Source organism: Neoarius graeffei, chromosome 5 (genome assembly GCF_027579695.1).
Source record: "Neoarius graeffei isolate fNeoGra1 chromosome 5, fNeoGra1.pri, whole genome shotgun sequence".
NCBI classification, from domain to species: Eukaryota; Metazoa; Chordata; class Actinopteri; order Siluriformes; family Ariidae; genus Neoarius; species Neoarius graeffei.
In genome coordinates this window covers 55,024,836-55,040,313 of record NC_083573.1, presented here as the reverse complement: position 1 = coordinate 55,040,313, position 15,478 = coordinate 55,024,836, and the positions used below count along the sequence as shown (strand labels likewise).

At 40.6% G+C, this 15,478-nt stretch overlaps 1 protein-coding gene across 6 annotated transcripts in view; it reads right to left on the bottom strand.

The window, feature by feature from the left end:
* ulk4 (unc-51 like kinase 4) overlaps positions 1 to 15,478 on the bottom strand; it is a 227,467-nt gene that overhangs the window by 49,315 nt on the left and 162,674 nt on the right. For all 6 annotated transcript variants that reach the window (XR_009654740.1, XM_060922070.1, XM_060922071.1 and 3 more), the window contains one exon: positions 3,414 to 3,519. Coding sequence is in view for 5 of the 6 variants with exons in the window: in XM_060922070.1 (XP_060778053.1) it covers positions 3,414 to 3,519 (106 nt within the window). In the remaining variant the exon portion in view is untranslated. The remainder of the gene's footprint in view (positions 1 to 3,413; positions 3,520 to 15,478) is intronic.

Here is a 15,478-nt window from a genome sequence, read left to right as displayed (position 1 = left end):
CTAGGTCGTGTAGCTCGATTACGAGAAATCAAGTTCGGTTCAATTTCAGCCGAGCTAAGGTGTTTCCATGGCATTTAGAACTTCGATTTCAGTCGAGCAACGGCAGAAATTCGATTTTCTCTATGTGCATGTAAACGCACTGACTGTTTTTATGTGGAAGCAGAGTTGTGATTGGAGTTCAGTTGTCAATTGAGTACGTGTACGGTAGTCTCTACATTTTTTGGTTATAAGTGACAGTGTAGTAGCTGCTTCTGCCCAGCCACACATTATAATTTCACAGCTGTATAAGCAGTTTTAGACAATGTCTTCCCTAGTGCAGAACAGACTCTAAAAGCTACAGTAAATAAAAATTGCATCTCAAAGAACCCACAATTAAGTTACAACAAATGCTAGAGCACTGTATGAAGGCCGTATGAAATTACCGTACAAGGCTCCCAAGCCTGAAAGCAGTAAATATTTATGCTTACAGTTGTAAAATTGCATTTCAGAATATTTTTTGGCATTAATTTACTACCTGTACTTCCAGTCAAATGATTCATGCAAATGATACTTTAAGCTGTAGACACTCCGTGAAGTATGCAAAACAAACAAGTCAGCAGTTCACAATTCACTGGAAAGCAATTTTTCTCAGCGCTGCAGTCCGTGAGTAAAAATATGTCAAAAGAATGCAGGCTATAAAAGTGAACCTCAGCACCTCATATATAAATGTCTGAATGGTGGCTCAAAGGGCATTGTGCCATCCCAATTTTCATTAGGAAATCAAAGGCCTGGAGCCTGACTCGTTGTTTCTAAATGAAGTGGCAAAGCAGTTTCCCCCCTCCTGCATTAGAAATAGGGAAAAGAAGAGAGGCAGGCAGGGCTCATAGAGCCTATCTATTCCTTCTCTCTCTCCCTCAGGGATCTTATCATTCAGACAGGCAAATCTCACCAATTATAAAACTCATCTCCCTTACGGTATGTCTCTCTCCCTTCTTTCCTCACAACCCCTCCTCCTACCCCTTCCTCTCGTTCTAACACACTGTTAACACCGTTCTTCCTTTTCTACCATTTTCTTCCTCTCGCTCACTTCTAGTCCCTTTCTTCACCACTCTTTCACTTCACTTCGCTTCCTCTCTTAAGGCTGCGTCCCACATCCACATCTTTCTAGTCACACCTAAAAAGACCAATTATAGCATGCTTCTTCTGCTTACTCCCCTTCTAGGGTGGTACTGTGGAAAGTAGCCAGTGTTTGCGAGATAGTGCTAATTGTCAGGGTTATATTTAGCGCTGGGTCAGGCCTTCCTGAGAGGGGGAGCTGATAAGGTGCGTAATGACGGTAGCCGAATGAAGTGACCTGTGTGTGACCCTGAGCTGTAATGAGTGGAGACAGCCCCTCCTTACTGAAGCGCTCGCTGGGGAAAAGGACTGAAGCATTGCTTCTGATGTGGAGAAACATTCTATATGCACCAAAATGAGAAAACAGGCAATTACAGTCTAGGATATGGAAGGGGTTTGGATATGGGTGAATTCATGCAGGATTCACACTGTGCTCTGAAACAGTTTATATTGCTTCCTGTTCTTTTCTGCCATTTTGGTTTATTAAAAACATTCTTCTCCTATGCTCAATGACAGTAGATTGGCAGTCGATAAAATATTTCAGGCAAGAGCCATTTATCTAAACCCCCCACTGTGCTGAGCTTGTACTGTAAGCCATTAAATAAATATTACTTTTTGACAATAAGCCCCCTTGGACTGTTTTACATTCAAAAGAAATAGCTCAAAATCTCTCCAATTCTTCCTTCACCTTTCTCTCTCCAGTGACCTAATCACACTGAGAGGTAAACAGTTTTCCCCTATGACTTCATGTCCATTCTTCAGTGAAAGTCTAAGTGGAATAATACCGGTAGAGTAATGACTCAACTATGCCTCTTCCAGCCACCGCCTTTTCAGAATTTTCTGCCCGTGTTCTTGTGTGTTAGCTGAAGCTCTTTTTTTCCCTGCAAGGTGCCCCTCTCATTCTGCAGGGTGTTGAATGTAGAGTATGTGTGTCAGTCTCTGACTCATCTCTTCATGCTTGGAACGAACATAGAACACACACAAACACACATCTCAGCATTGGACGTGCTCCACTGCAGCGCTAACGGGTTAATGGAGAACCAGCAGAGCCCTACTGCTAGCAGACGCACACAGGACTGTCAACATGAGCATGGCTAAAGGAATCCATCACTCAATAATTCAGCACAGTGAGCAAGGAGCAGGATACAGGGAAGCTGAGGCCAGGCATGCTGGGTATTCAGTGGCTGAAAACAACAATACAACTGTGAGAGAAGCAGAGAAATCAGGTTTCAATGCCTATAGATGAGACGGAGAGTAAGAGAGCTATTCAGTGTTTGGGTAGATTACATTAGATGACAGGAGAGAGAGAGAGAGAAAGAGAATGTCTGAGGCCATAGTAGAGGACAAAGGGGAGAGCTGAACAACTAAGATGCGGGCAGCCGGGCGAAGCCCACACACATAAGCACACTGATAAAAGGACTGCTGTCTGACAGTAGCCCTCAAAAATCCAGATGAACACCCTCACCCTTTTCCCCTTTACCATCAATCATTGAGAACCAGGAAAAGTAGCCCATGCTGAACGAACACACACACACACACACACACACACACACACACACACACACACACACACACACACACTTCTATCTTTGTGGGGACACTTACTGGTATAATGCATTCTCTAGCCCCTTACCTTAACCATCACAACAAAATGCCAAACCACAACCCTAATTCTAACCTGAACCCTAAAACTAAGTCTTAACCCTCAAACAGCACTTTAAAGAAGTGAGGACCAGCCAAAATGTCCTCACTTCCCAAACATGTCCTAACTCTGTTGGTTAAAAACGTGTTCCAGTGCTCAATATGTAGCAAGTACACACACACACACACACACACACACACACACACACACACACACACACACACACACAGAGAGCACTCAAGTGAGGAGGGCCTGATAAACACACTCAAACAAGCAAAACAAGAGCAGCCCTCTGAATACAAACCCTTTTCCCATGTGTACAAAACCCTCTGCAATTATTGGTACCCTACACAGAAATGAGCAAAAATGACTGTATAAATAAATATCACGCAAAATAATTAAAAATTTCTACTCAAACAACCCAAATTAAAACCTGTGGTCTGAACTGAAAAATATAAAGGAGCTTGAATGGAGGGGCAAACATAGATCTTTCTAAAAGTATCTCTTGGGGGGGCCCTATACATTGACCCTGTATGTTTGATTTAAAAATAATTAGTGCATTTGTTATTCTTTTCTATATTCATTAATTTTCATGAAGGGTACCAATAATTCTGAAGGGCACTAAACCTTTTATGAGGCAGCCATTACTGAGAGCAATTGGAGTGACAGAAATCACCTTGCTGGTAGAAAAGTTGAAAGTCTGTGTCCTTCAGTCCAATCAGGTTAGCGAGGATGGCTATTGCATTCTGCATGGCGCCACCAAGGATGTTATTCTGATGCTCCTAGGGAAACAAATAGGAACAGTTGGGGGGAGGGGTTAATCAAGTCTCATCTCATCTCATTATCTGTAGCCGCTTTATCCTGTTCTACAGGGTCGCAGGCAAGCTGGAGCCTATCCCAGCTGACTACGGGCGAGAGGCGGGGTACACCCTGGACAAGTCGCCAGGTCATCACAGGGCTGACACATAGACACAGACAACCATTCACACTCACATTCACACCTACGCTCAATTTAGAGTCACCAGTTAACCTAACCTGCATGTCTTTGGACTGTGGGGGAAACCGGAGCACCCGGAGGAAACCCACGCGGACACGGGGAGAACATGCAAACTCCGCACAGAAAGGCTCTCGCCGGCCACGGGGCTCGAACCCGGACCTTCTTGCTGTGAGGCGACAGCGCTAACCGCTACACCACCGTGCCGTCCGGGTTAATCAAGTCCTCCTGGTAAATAGCAAAGGCACTGAAGGAGCCAAAGTTACAATATAATTAATTAAAATTAATTAAGCATGCCATTATTAGTGACCGTGTAAACAAAATAATTTAGAAATGTCTGACCCAGGTCAAATCAAGCTTTCCTTTACCAACACTTCTGAAGCATTTTTACAGATTTGTCAGTGCTTGACCATGGACTCCAGAAATCACTGTTATAAGCACTAGAATATTTTTACCCAAAAAAAGAGAATTTTTGTGGTCACTAGTTAGCAGCTTATGAATGTACAGAGATAAAACTGGGTGCAGCCAAGAGTAGTTGGCTTTATCAGGCTTTTTTGCCCTACTGCTCGTCACCTTTACCCAAAGCAGACCCTAAAGTATTTCAAGAAAAAGCCAGGAGATGCAAATAAATTCAAAGGTGAAGGCAGTGTGAGTCTCAGTGAGGTACCGGTATGTCTAAATGCTGAGGTGGTGGAGATAGTCTGCTCAAACAATAGGCTTGGGGTTGACAGCTGATCAGAAGCAAAAATGAGTAGACAAGGCTTCTAGGAAAGAAACTAGAAAAGTGATAGGGGAATATCTGGAAATCAGAAGCAGGAATAAATTCTCTAAAAAGCCCCAACCACATCTTCAGAGCATTGCCATGTTCATTCTAGGTACTGCATGACCGTTATTTGTTACTAACCAAGTCAATAATTCAAAAAAGGAGTTGACTAGTCGTCTTTTCCATAGTTACAGCTACAACTGAATCAGGACATCGCTATTTTAGGCTTTTTCAGTCATTCAGTTAAATATCAATAAACAGCAGTAAAGAACCCATCAAACTGCATTTCAGTTAACAGGCATACACAGGATACAGCCTCAATGCTACACTATTAAACTAGAAAATAAATCAATGCAATAACCGTGCAAAAGTGCAAGTCTGCTTCTTCTTCTTTTGGCTGCTCCTGTTCGTTCGGGGTCACCACAGCGGATCTGTTCCGCATGTTTGATTTGGCATAGGTTTTATACCAGATGCCCTTCCTGACGCAACCCTTCCCAGTCTATCCGGGCTTGGGACTGACACTAAGTACGCACTAGCTTGTCCAACTCCAGTGGCTGAGTATTTTACCTAATCTGCATGGTCTTTGGACTGTAGGGGAAACCGGAGTACCTGGAGGAAACCCACGCAGACACAGAGAACATGCAAACTCCACACAGAAAGGCCCCCGTCAGCCATGAAGTTCGAACTCAGAACCTTCTTGCTGTGAGGCGACAGTGCTGACCATGACACCACCGTCCCGCCACAAAAGTATAGGTCTGCATATTACACTATTTTTAAAATCACTAGTCACTTGGAACATATGAAGAAAGGTGTGCAGCACAACTGGAAACCTGCATGAGCGAGCAAGTTTTACTCTCATGGCATGCCGGAGGTCAGATATAAATCTTGTAGGACAAAGGACATGTTGGTTAACATGGGAGTGTATTGAACATGCATTTACTATGTCCGGTGTACAACCCCGATTCCAAAAAAGTTGAGACAAAGTACAAATTGTAAATAAAAATGGAATGCAATAATTTACAAATCTCAAAAACTGATATTCTATTCAGAATAGAACATAGACAACATATCAAATGTCAAAAGTGAGACATTTTGAAATTTCATGCCAAATATTGGCTCATTTGAAATTTCATGACAGCAACACATCTCAAAAAAGTTGGGACAGGGGCAATAAGAGGCTGGAAAAGTTAAAGGTACAAAAAAGGAACAGCTGGAGGACCAAAATGCAACTCATTAGGTCAATTGGCAATAGGTCATTAACATGACTGGGTATAAAAAGAGCATCTTGGAGTGGCAGCGGCTCTCAGAAGTAAAGATGGGAAGAGGATCACCAATCCCCCTAATTCTGCGCCAACAAATAGTGGCGCGACATCAGAAAGGAGTTCGACAGTGTAAAATTGCAGAGAGTTTGAACATATCATCATCTACAGTGCATAATATCATCAAAAGATTCAGAGAATCCGGAAGAATCTCTGTGCGTAAGGGTCAAGGCCGGAAAACCATACTGGGTGCCCGTGATCTTCGGGCCCTTAGACGGCACTGCATCACATACAGGCATGCTTCTGGATTGGAAATCACAAAATGGGCTCAGGAATATTTCCAGAGAACATTATCTGTGAACACAATTCACCGTGCCATCCGCCGTTGCCAGCTAAAACTCTATAGTTCAAAGAAGAAGCCGTATCTAAACATGATCCAGAAGCGCAGACGTCTTCTCTGGGCCAAGGCTCATTTAAAATGGACTGTGGCAAAGTGGAAAACTGTTCTGTGGTCAGACGAATCAAAATTTGAAGTTCTTTATGGAAATCAGGGACGCCGTGTCATTCGGACTAAAGACGAGAAGGACGACCCAAGCTGTTATCAGTGCTCAGTTCAGAAGCCTGCATCTCTGATGGTATGGGGTTGCATTAGTGCGTGTGGCATGGGCAGCTTACACATCTGGAAAGACACCATCAATGCTGAAAGGTATATCCAGGTTCTAGAGCAACATATGCTCCCATCCAGACGACGTCTCTTTCAGGGAAGACCTTGCATTTTCCAACATGACAATGCCAAACCACATACTGCATCAATTACAGCATCATGGCTGCGTAGAAGAAGGGTCCGGGTACTGAACTGGCCAGCCTGCAGTCCAGATCTTTCACCCATAGAAAACATTTGGCGCATCATAAAATGGAAGATACGACAAAAAAGACCTAAGACAGTTGAGCAACTAGAATCCTACATTAGACGAGAATGGGTTAACATTCCTATCCCTAAACTTGAGCAACTTGTCTCCTCAGTCCCCAGACGTTTACAGACTGTTGTAAAGAGAAAAGGGGATGTCTCACAGTGGTAAACATGGCCTTGTCCCAACTTTTTTGAGATGTGTTGTTGTCATGAAATTTAAAATCACCTAATTTTTTCTCTTTAAATGATACATTTTCTCAGTTTAAACATTTGATATGTCATCTATGTTCTATTCTGAATAAAATATGGAATTTTGAAACTTCCACATCATTGCATTCCATTTTTATTTACAATTTGTACTTTGTCCCGACTTTTTTGGAATCGGGGTTGTATATCTGGCTTTACGTTTGTTCATTTATTCATTCACCTTTAGTAACTGCTAATGGGATTGGCAAGAATTGATTTGGGAGTGTGAGGGAATGGGATTAAATTAAAATCCTGCACACACCTGTGTGCAGTGATAAAGCAATAACATTCTATTAAAACTAAATAGCTTTTCCCCCCCAGTGTCGTCTTGCATAGTATAAAAGACTATAGATTTGGTTTCATCTCGTCTGACTTGCTTCCAAACTAACAAAGTATATTTGGCCTGCTTTCTACCACCCACTCTATGCAACCTCTCGGGCATTTTATTATTTTGTTGCCCAATACACTCTTCACATAGAGCTGATCTACTTAACAGTGCAGGCAAAATATTAATGCACGGCAGTGCTTTATTCCATAAAACTCCTAAATACAGTAATCTTGTCTTGAGCTCTGAGCTCAGTGTTGAACATGCATTCTCCTCACACTGACAGCTACAGTAAAAGAAGTTTTATTTTTCTCTCAGAGGAATGTGTGCAAGTGGCTACACTTTTCCTCTCAGCTTGAAGAAACATCAGCATTCTTGTTCTCTTTAGAGTGATCCGTACTGTCAGGTGACGACATATTCAACAGAAGCCCAAGGCATCCAGAGACAGAGGCAGAGTATGTTACTCTGAAGTGTACAAAGCTCACAAAAAGTCTGATGTAGGATCAGTGTAGTGGGTTAGCCGTTATAGCCACAGCCAAAGGTACAAGAAAAAAATATTTTAAAACAATGCATTGAATGTGTGCTAATTTAGTAGTGCATATCCTGAGATTTAATTTCAAAAAGGCAAAAAAAAAAATCCTTCCACTGTTGATTACATTAATCATGCAGAGTGTTTTTTTTTTTTTTTAAAGGAATGACAAATTTTGAGTTTAAATAATCACCTCATACCAAGCCTGAAATTCATTAGGTCTGTTTTGCCGTTATTGAATTTGGCAGTGAACATCCATCAAATATTACCATACGAGGTCTGCTAAAATGCAAGGAAGTAATAACAGTGGACTTCCACAGAGCTATTCACATCTACTTAAGTGCCTTTTTCACAGTGGCATATTGGATAAGGAGCAGCTTGGGCACTCTGCTCTTAAAATGTGCACTGCTAACAGTGGATTGAGGCCAGTGAAGGTTGACTGTTGACAGAGACTGGGAATTTCTCTCTAATGAGAATGGAACCTTCTGCACAAGATGTCTCACATCTCTACTCCATTAAGTCTGCAAGCCAATTACACATTACGCTTTGATGGGTCAGTCCGGACTGTTTCATTTACATAATAACTCGGTGCAAGGTGGGAATCTATCTATTTAGCACCCAGGCTTTAAAAAAAAAAGTGTCAGGTTTTCCAGGGATAATATTCTATTTCGCTTCTTAGATTTAAGACCAGTGCATACGTGTGTAGGAAATATGGTAGAAGTCTGTAAATTAGTAAAAAAGTAGTAATAATGAGTAATTAACAGAACCTGATTTTCAAACAGTGGTGCAGACCCACTAAATGGTCATCTAGATTCAAGGGGGCATATATCTAAAAGGGTACAGGATCAGAGGAAGATCATTTGTAACATCATTCCAAACAGAATGACTCCTGACAGTGATTTAAATTTTGTAAGTAAACTTGATATTCAGTACGTGTGGCAGCAGTGGTGTGGTCAAACAGCAGCTGTGGAAGGGAGGAGGACTTGTGGAGAATGAGTGGGGTAATGGATGAATGGGTGCACCTATGTGTGGTGAATTTAAAAAAAAAAAAAATATATATATATATACTGTATATATATATATATATATATATATATATATATATATATATATATATATATATATATATGAGTGATTCCACGCTTATGGGTACTGAAATGGGGACATGAACTTATTTTTAAAAATTCACCTAAAACCATTTCTTTTTTTACCATCAGGTCACAAAACATGTAATCTTTAATGAATATGTTAAAAGATAACTTTAATTTTCTGAGATGTAATAAAAACATATTTATATGCCAAAGTCAAGCCTATGAGTTCCAAAATGATGTCTGTTACATTACTTCTGTTACGATTGTCCATCTCGCGTCTGTTACAAATTAATTACAATCTAGCTATATACCATGTTAATCTTATTGAAAGAATGTGTATGTTTATTCTACTACACATGTTTATTAATTATATTTGCTAAAACATCACCTTCCTATGTTTCAAAAAGTAATTCTACATTGTTAAAATTGAGAATCTATATGTCCACAACACTTCTGTTACGTTCTGACTTTGGCATATAAATATGTTTTTATTACATCTCAGAAAATTAAAGTTATCTTTTAACATATTCATTAAAGATTACATGTTTTGTGACCTGATGGTAAAAAAAGAAATGGTTTTAGGTGAATTTTTAAAAATAAGTTCATGTCCCCATTTCAGTACCCATAAGCGTGGAATCACTCATATATATATATATACATACAAAGTAGGCACAGAGAGGTATCTGATATGTAGGCTTGGAAAATGCAATTGAATGAGAAGAACAAGAAATGAATGAATGTTTTAAATAGAGCTGGGCGATATAGCTGAAAAAAAAATATCATGATAAAATGTTTAATTTCAGTCAAGAAAAAGTATCATTAATTATCTAATGACCTATTTTTAATAATTACCAGGAGAAAAAGAGGTTGAATTTAACCACTTTATTTTGAATTTAAACACCTTATTTTTATCAACAATTTCCTCATCATCTGCAGAGTGTTTCCCCACATATAGACTTTACCTGGCTGGGCCAGGAATATTAACAGCTGCCAAAGTATACTTGGTGACCCATTTTAGCGAATAAGTATGAAGAACAAGAATGCTCTGCAAGCGATATGTGGCAGCGGGGGCGTGGTCAAGCGCTGGTCTGTGACAGGAGGGCGGAGTCAGGGAAGGTAAGTGGCAGAATCACTACACCTGACTGCAATTAACCTGTTTGTGTGTGTCTTCCCAGTGACCGCGCCCTATTTAAGGAGGGAGAGCGGAGAGCAGAGGAGCTCATCCCCGAACAAGACGCCAGTCGTGTGTGTCTGTTTGGGAAAATTGTTCACTGAAAAGTGTGGCAATAAAAGCACCTATTCCAAAACCTGATCTCTGTCCTGCCGTCCTTTGTGCTCCACCCACCCATACGAACTGCTACACGATAGATAAATAATAATGGACATAATGTACTGTATCGCTAAAAGTGTTGTGCTGAAATGGCTGGCCAAATAACCAACCACATGAATGGAGAGCTTTCATGCTATAGGCAATCTTAATCAGTCTTAATCAGTGTGCATGTTATATGTCATTTTCAACGTTGCCATGTCAACATGGACCGCTAGAGTCCAGTCAACACATTTCTTTGTAATAGTGCTTTTCTCCTAGCCTATGAGATTACTAAAAAGACATTAATTGTCCGTGTACATTTGACTATTCTATTTTTGTGGCTACTGCCTCACATAGAGGCTGTAGCAACTATGTCATTGTGTTGTAAGAATGTAAGAATGAGTGTAACGATAGCGCACTGTGCATACACATGTTCCGATTAAAATGGCCGGTGAGTGTATACAATTCAGTTCACCATTCAAAAGGAATGGATTAGACTAAAGAAACCGCTTTCAGACATGTTTATGCTTGTTACCGAGGGAAAGTGCGTTCCTATTTTAAAATATACTCCAGGTTGTCCCCCTTTCCTCGCCTTCTTCAGCCAGTGGTCCCATGTGTGATGTAGATGCAACGCACTTCCGAGTTGTTACGGGAAGTTGTCGAAAAGAAACCACTGATCTCTAGCACCGGGCCAGTTCCGGTCATAGCGACAGCGTGTGTACAGTGGTGCTTGAAAGTTTGTGAACCCTTTAGAATTCTCTATATTTCTGCATAAATATGACCTAAAACATCATCAGATTTTCACACAAGTCCTAAAAGTAGATAAAGAGAACCCAGTTAAACAAATGAGACAAAAATATTATACTTGGTCATTTATTTATTGAGGAAAATGATCCAATATTACATATCTGTGAGTGGCAAAAGTATGTGAACCTCTAGGATTAGCAGTTAATTTGAAGGCGAAATTAGAGTCAGGTGTTTTCAATCAATGGGATGATAATTAGGTGTGAGTGGGCACCCTGTTTTATTTAAAGAACAGGGATCGATCAAAGTCTGATCTCCACAACACGTTTGTGGAAGTGCATCATGGCATGAACAAAGGAGATTTCTGAGGACCTCAGAAAAAGCATTGTTGATGCTCATTAGGCTGGAAAAGGTTACAAAACCATCTCTAAAGAGTTTGGACTCCACCAATCCAAATGGAGGAAATTCAAGACCATTGTCACCCTCCCTAGGAGTGGTCGACCAACACAGATCACTCCAAGAGCAAGGCGTGTAATAGTCGGCGAGGTCACAAAGGACCCCAGGGTAACTTCTAAGCAACTGAAGGCCTCTCTCACATTGGCTAATGTTAATGTTCATGAGTCCACCATCAGGAGAACACTGAACAACAAAGGTGTGCATGGCAGGGTTACAAGGAGAAAGCCACTGCTCTCCAAAAAGAACATTGCTGCTCGTCTGCAGTTTGCTAAAGGTCACGTGGACAAGCCAGAAGGCGATTGGAAAAACTTTTTGTGGACGGAGGAGACCAAAATAGAACTTTTTGGTTTAAATGAGAAGCGTTATGTTTGGAGAAAGGAAAACACTGCATTCCAGCATAAGAACCTTATCCCATCTGTGAAACATGATGGTGGTAGTATCACGGTTTGGGCCTGTTTTACTGCTTCTGAGCCAGAGGGCTTGCAATCATTGATGGAACAATTAATTCTGAATTATACCAGCGAATTCTAAAGGAAAATGTCAGGGCATCTGTCCATGAACTGAATCTCAAGAGAAGGTGGGTCATGCAGCAAGACAACAACCCTTAGCACACAAGTTGTTCTACTAAAGAATGGTTAAATAAGAATAAAGCTAATGTTTTGGAATGGCCAAGTCAAAGTCCTGACCTTAATCCAATCGAAATGTTGTGGAAGGACCTGAAGCGAGCAGTTCATGTGAGGAAACCCACCAACATCCCAGAGTTGAAGCTGTTCTGTACGTAAGAGTGGGCTAAAATTCCTCCAAGCTGGTGTGCAGGACTGATCAACAGTTACTGGAAACGTTTAGTTGCAGTTATTGCTGCACAAGGGGGTCACACCAGATACTGAAAGCAAAGGTTCACATACTTTTGCCACTCACAGATATGTAATATTGGATCATTTTCCTCAATAAATAAATGACCAAGTATAATATTTTTGTCTCATTTGTTTAACTGGGTTCTGTTTATCTACTTTTAGGACTTGTGTGAAAATCTGATGATGTTTTAGGTCATATTTATGCAGAAATATAGAAAATTCTAAAGGGTTCACAAACTTTCAAGCACCACTGTATGTTATTGGTTTGGAGGTTTCGGTTTAAAAAATGTAAGCGGTAAGAGTAGAATAATATAAAGTAAAGACACTTGGTATATTTTACTTCTGTGATTTTTAAATTGTTAATTTTTGTGGCTACTGCCTCATAGAGTAAATATATATGCTATATTTACTGTATGGACATGGTATCAGAAAACTATTTTATTTATAAGCAGTTGCCACACGTACCCATAGGGTACCTATTTTCATGTTAGTAACAGAAATTAACAGGCCATTTTTTGTGCTTCTTTTCCTTCTTTGTAAGCCAAAAAATGAAATCATAAACAAGCTAAAAAGAAAAGAGCCCATTTTTCTGAAGCCTGTGGTTATCACTGATAGTACGTGTGATTTACTGAGCAGCACAAGCAGAGCAGATTTAAATCTGTGCAATCGGAGCAAATTCCAATGCAATCTGAAATCACATGTTTGTGCTGGCAGGTAATGCGCCCCTTTCTGCTGGCTACCTCCACAAGTATATTTCAGACATGTGGGAAACATTGCTCATTTCTCACTCCATGTTGTTTCTATTGTTGTGTCACACATCAATGGTGCAACCGAACAATACACCTGTTAAACGTGTGGCTATTTGCAGGTCTCATGGCACACTCCGTTATCAAGGGTTATGATGGGGCATCCATGAGTAAGGGAGGGAGCATGGTTTGGGTTTGTTCATGCAACCAAACTACGCATATTCATTTTGTGCTTTCCTGGCAGTTTTCATTTAATGTATTTAAGTGAAACTATCCAACATTCTATTGTGTCTATCGACGGTACATATTGCTATCGTTTCATCGCCCAAGCCTAGTTTCAAGCCTTTTAAGCAGACATTTTAATTCATTCTGTGCTTTTTTTTTTTCAGACTGGGACAGCACTGTTCATGTTAAATTACCAAAATTTACTAATCCGCTGATGAAATAAATAGAGCACTAACCAAGCAACTCATGTGGGAGATTTTAAAAGCTACTTGAATGCCTTTTATATCCAGACAGAAGCATTAGCACACCTGAAGGTATGCACAATTTATTTGGCACACATGGATTTATATGAGAGGAAGAGAGGATAGTACACAGTTGCGTGAAGATACAGTATGAAGTTTATCTTCCAGTGGTGAATATATATATCACAAGTGAGTGACGCAAACAAGTGAAAATCTTTTTAAACACAAGATAAACTTCATATCTTCACACCACCATGTAATGTCCTTTATATTATATGGACACATCCACAAAAAAATATACATCCACAAGTTAATCAAAAGAATTTTAATTTTGAACCGGTTCACCATTTTGACAATGTGCATCAAGTTAGTGGGAAAACACTGGGAGCGACGTCATCGGAGTGAAATATCGGAAAATACGTCACCCAGATCCGTGATGTACTTTGTATGGAAAATACAAGTGGTGTATTTCCCAGTAAAACACCCATTTATATGTATCTTTTATATATTATATATAAAAAACACGGCATTGTTGAATACAAGTCAGAATACGCGTTCAACAAATTCGTGTAATAATTCACGATAAAAACCAGCACGCTGTACATGATCCCTATACTTATTACACGGCTTTGTCGATTAGTCGTTTCTGATTGGTCAACTGCAGCATTCTATGGTCTGTTATTTCTGTATAACAGACCGTTGCTATGGACAACCTCATTAGTGGAAGCAGTAAAATAATTTAATCCACTCTTATCTTTTTTGATCAATATTTTGTGTCAAATTATTGACCTCTTTAGTAAGTAGCCATGTAATAAGCATAAAATTGTACAGTGAGCCAGTCATTATCGTGAAACAAACCCCTTCAGGGTGATTCAAAAACCCTCTGCTTCGAGTCAAGTCCTGCATCACACTGTTGGGTTTATTGCACAATAAATAACCTTGTGGCTGACTGGGGCCTTTCTGTATGAAGTTTGCATGTTCTTGCCAGGCTGCGTGGATTTCCTCTGGGCGCTCCAGTTTCCTCCCACAGTCCAAAGACATGCGGATTAGGTTTCAGGCTACTCTAAGGCCCTGTCCACACGGCAACGGATTCAGGTGACTCCGATACAATTGCTTATCGTTTAGGCCTGGCGTCCACACGGCACCGGCGTTTTGGGTGCCCAAAACGCAATCTTTTTGAGAACGGGTTCCAGAGTGGAAAGATCTGGCAACGTTGCCGTTGTGAAGTCGTCTGGATGAGTAGAACGGATTTGTTTACGATGATGTCACAACCACATGACTGTCAGTGCTTCACGCCGGGTAGAAGTGTAACGAACTCGATGCGAGTTGTCAACAAATCCTATAACTTGGTTCATGAAACGCGCTTACAAAATATTTTCACTGTGAATATTTATTGTGTAATGGTGCAAAGTGAGAGAGAGAGAGAGAGAGAGAGAGAGAGACTCTGCCCTTAGGGCAGAGTCAATCCCGCCAGCAAACATAGGGAAAAAAAGGTGCGATCTCACCCCTTCAGATATTGGTTTAAGTCCTACAATACATTCCTCAAAAAGGGCGTAGAAGAGCAAATTAATCCATCAACGTGTAGTATTCAATTTATTCCGGACCATTAAAGACGCCGCCTTCCGCATAGAATCATACGTCATCCTTGCCGCCATATTGGATAGGTCAAAGCGGAGAATAAAGATTCATGTGCTGCGTTTAACTGTACCAACAGGTTTACCGTCCAAACGAGATCACATGGGATTACCTTTCACAGGTGAGAAACAACAAATTAATCCATCAACGTGTAGCATTCAATTTATTCCGGACCATTAAAGACGCCGCCTTCCGCGTAGAATCATACGTCATCCTCGCCGCCATATTGGATAGGTCAAAGCGGAGAATAAAGATTAGCTGCGTTTAACTGTACCAACAGGTTTGCCGTCCAAACGAGATCACATGGGATTACCTTTCACAGGTGAGACTGGAAAAATACTTTTCATTGTATTTGGTCATTATAATGTAATTTTACGAACAGATTTTTCTGACTTTGTGGCTAATATGAAGTC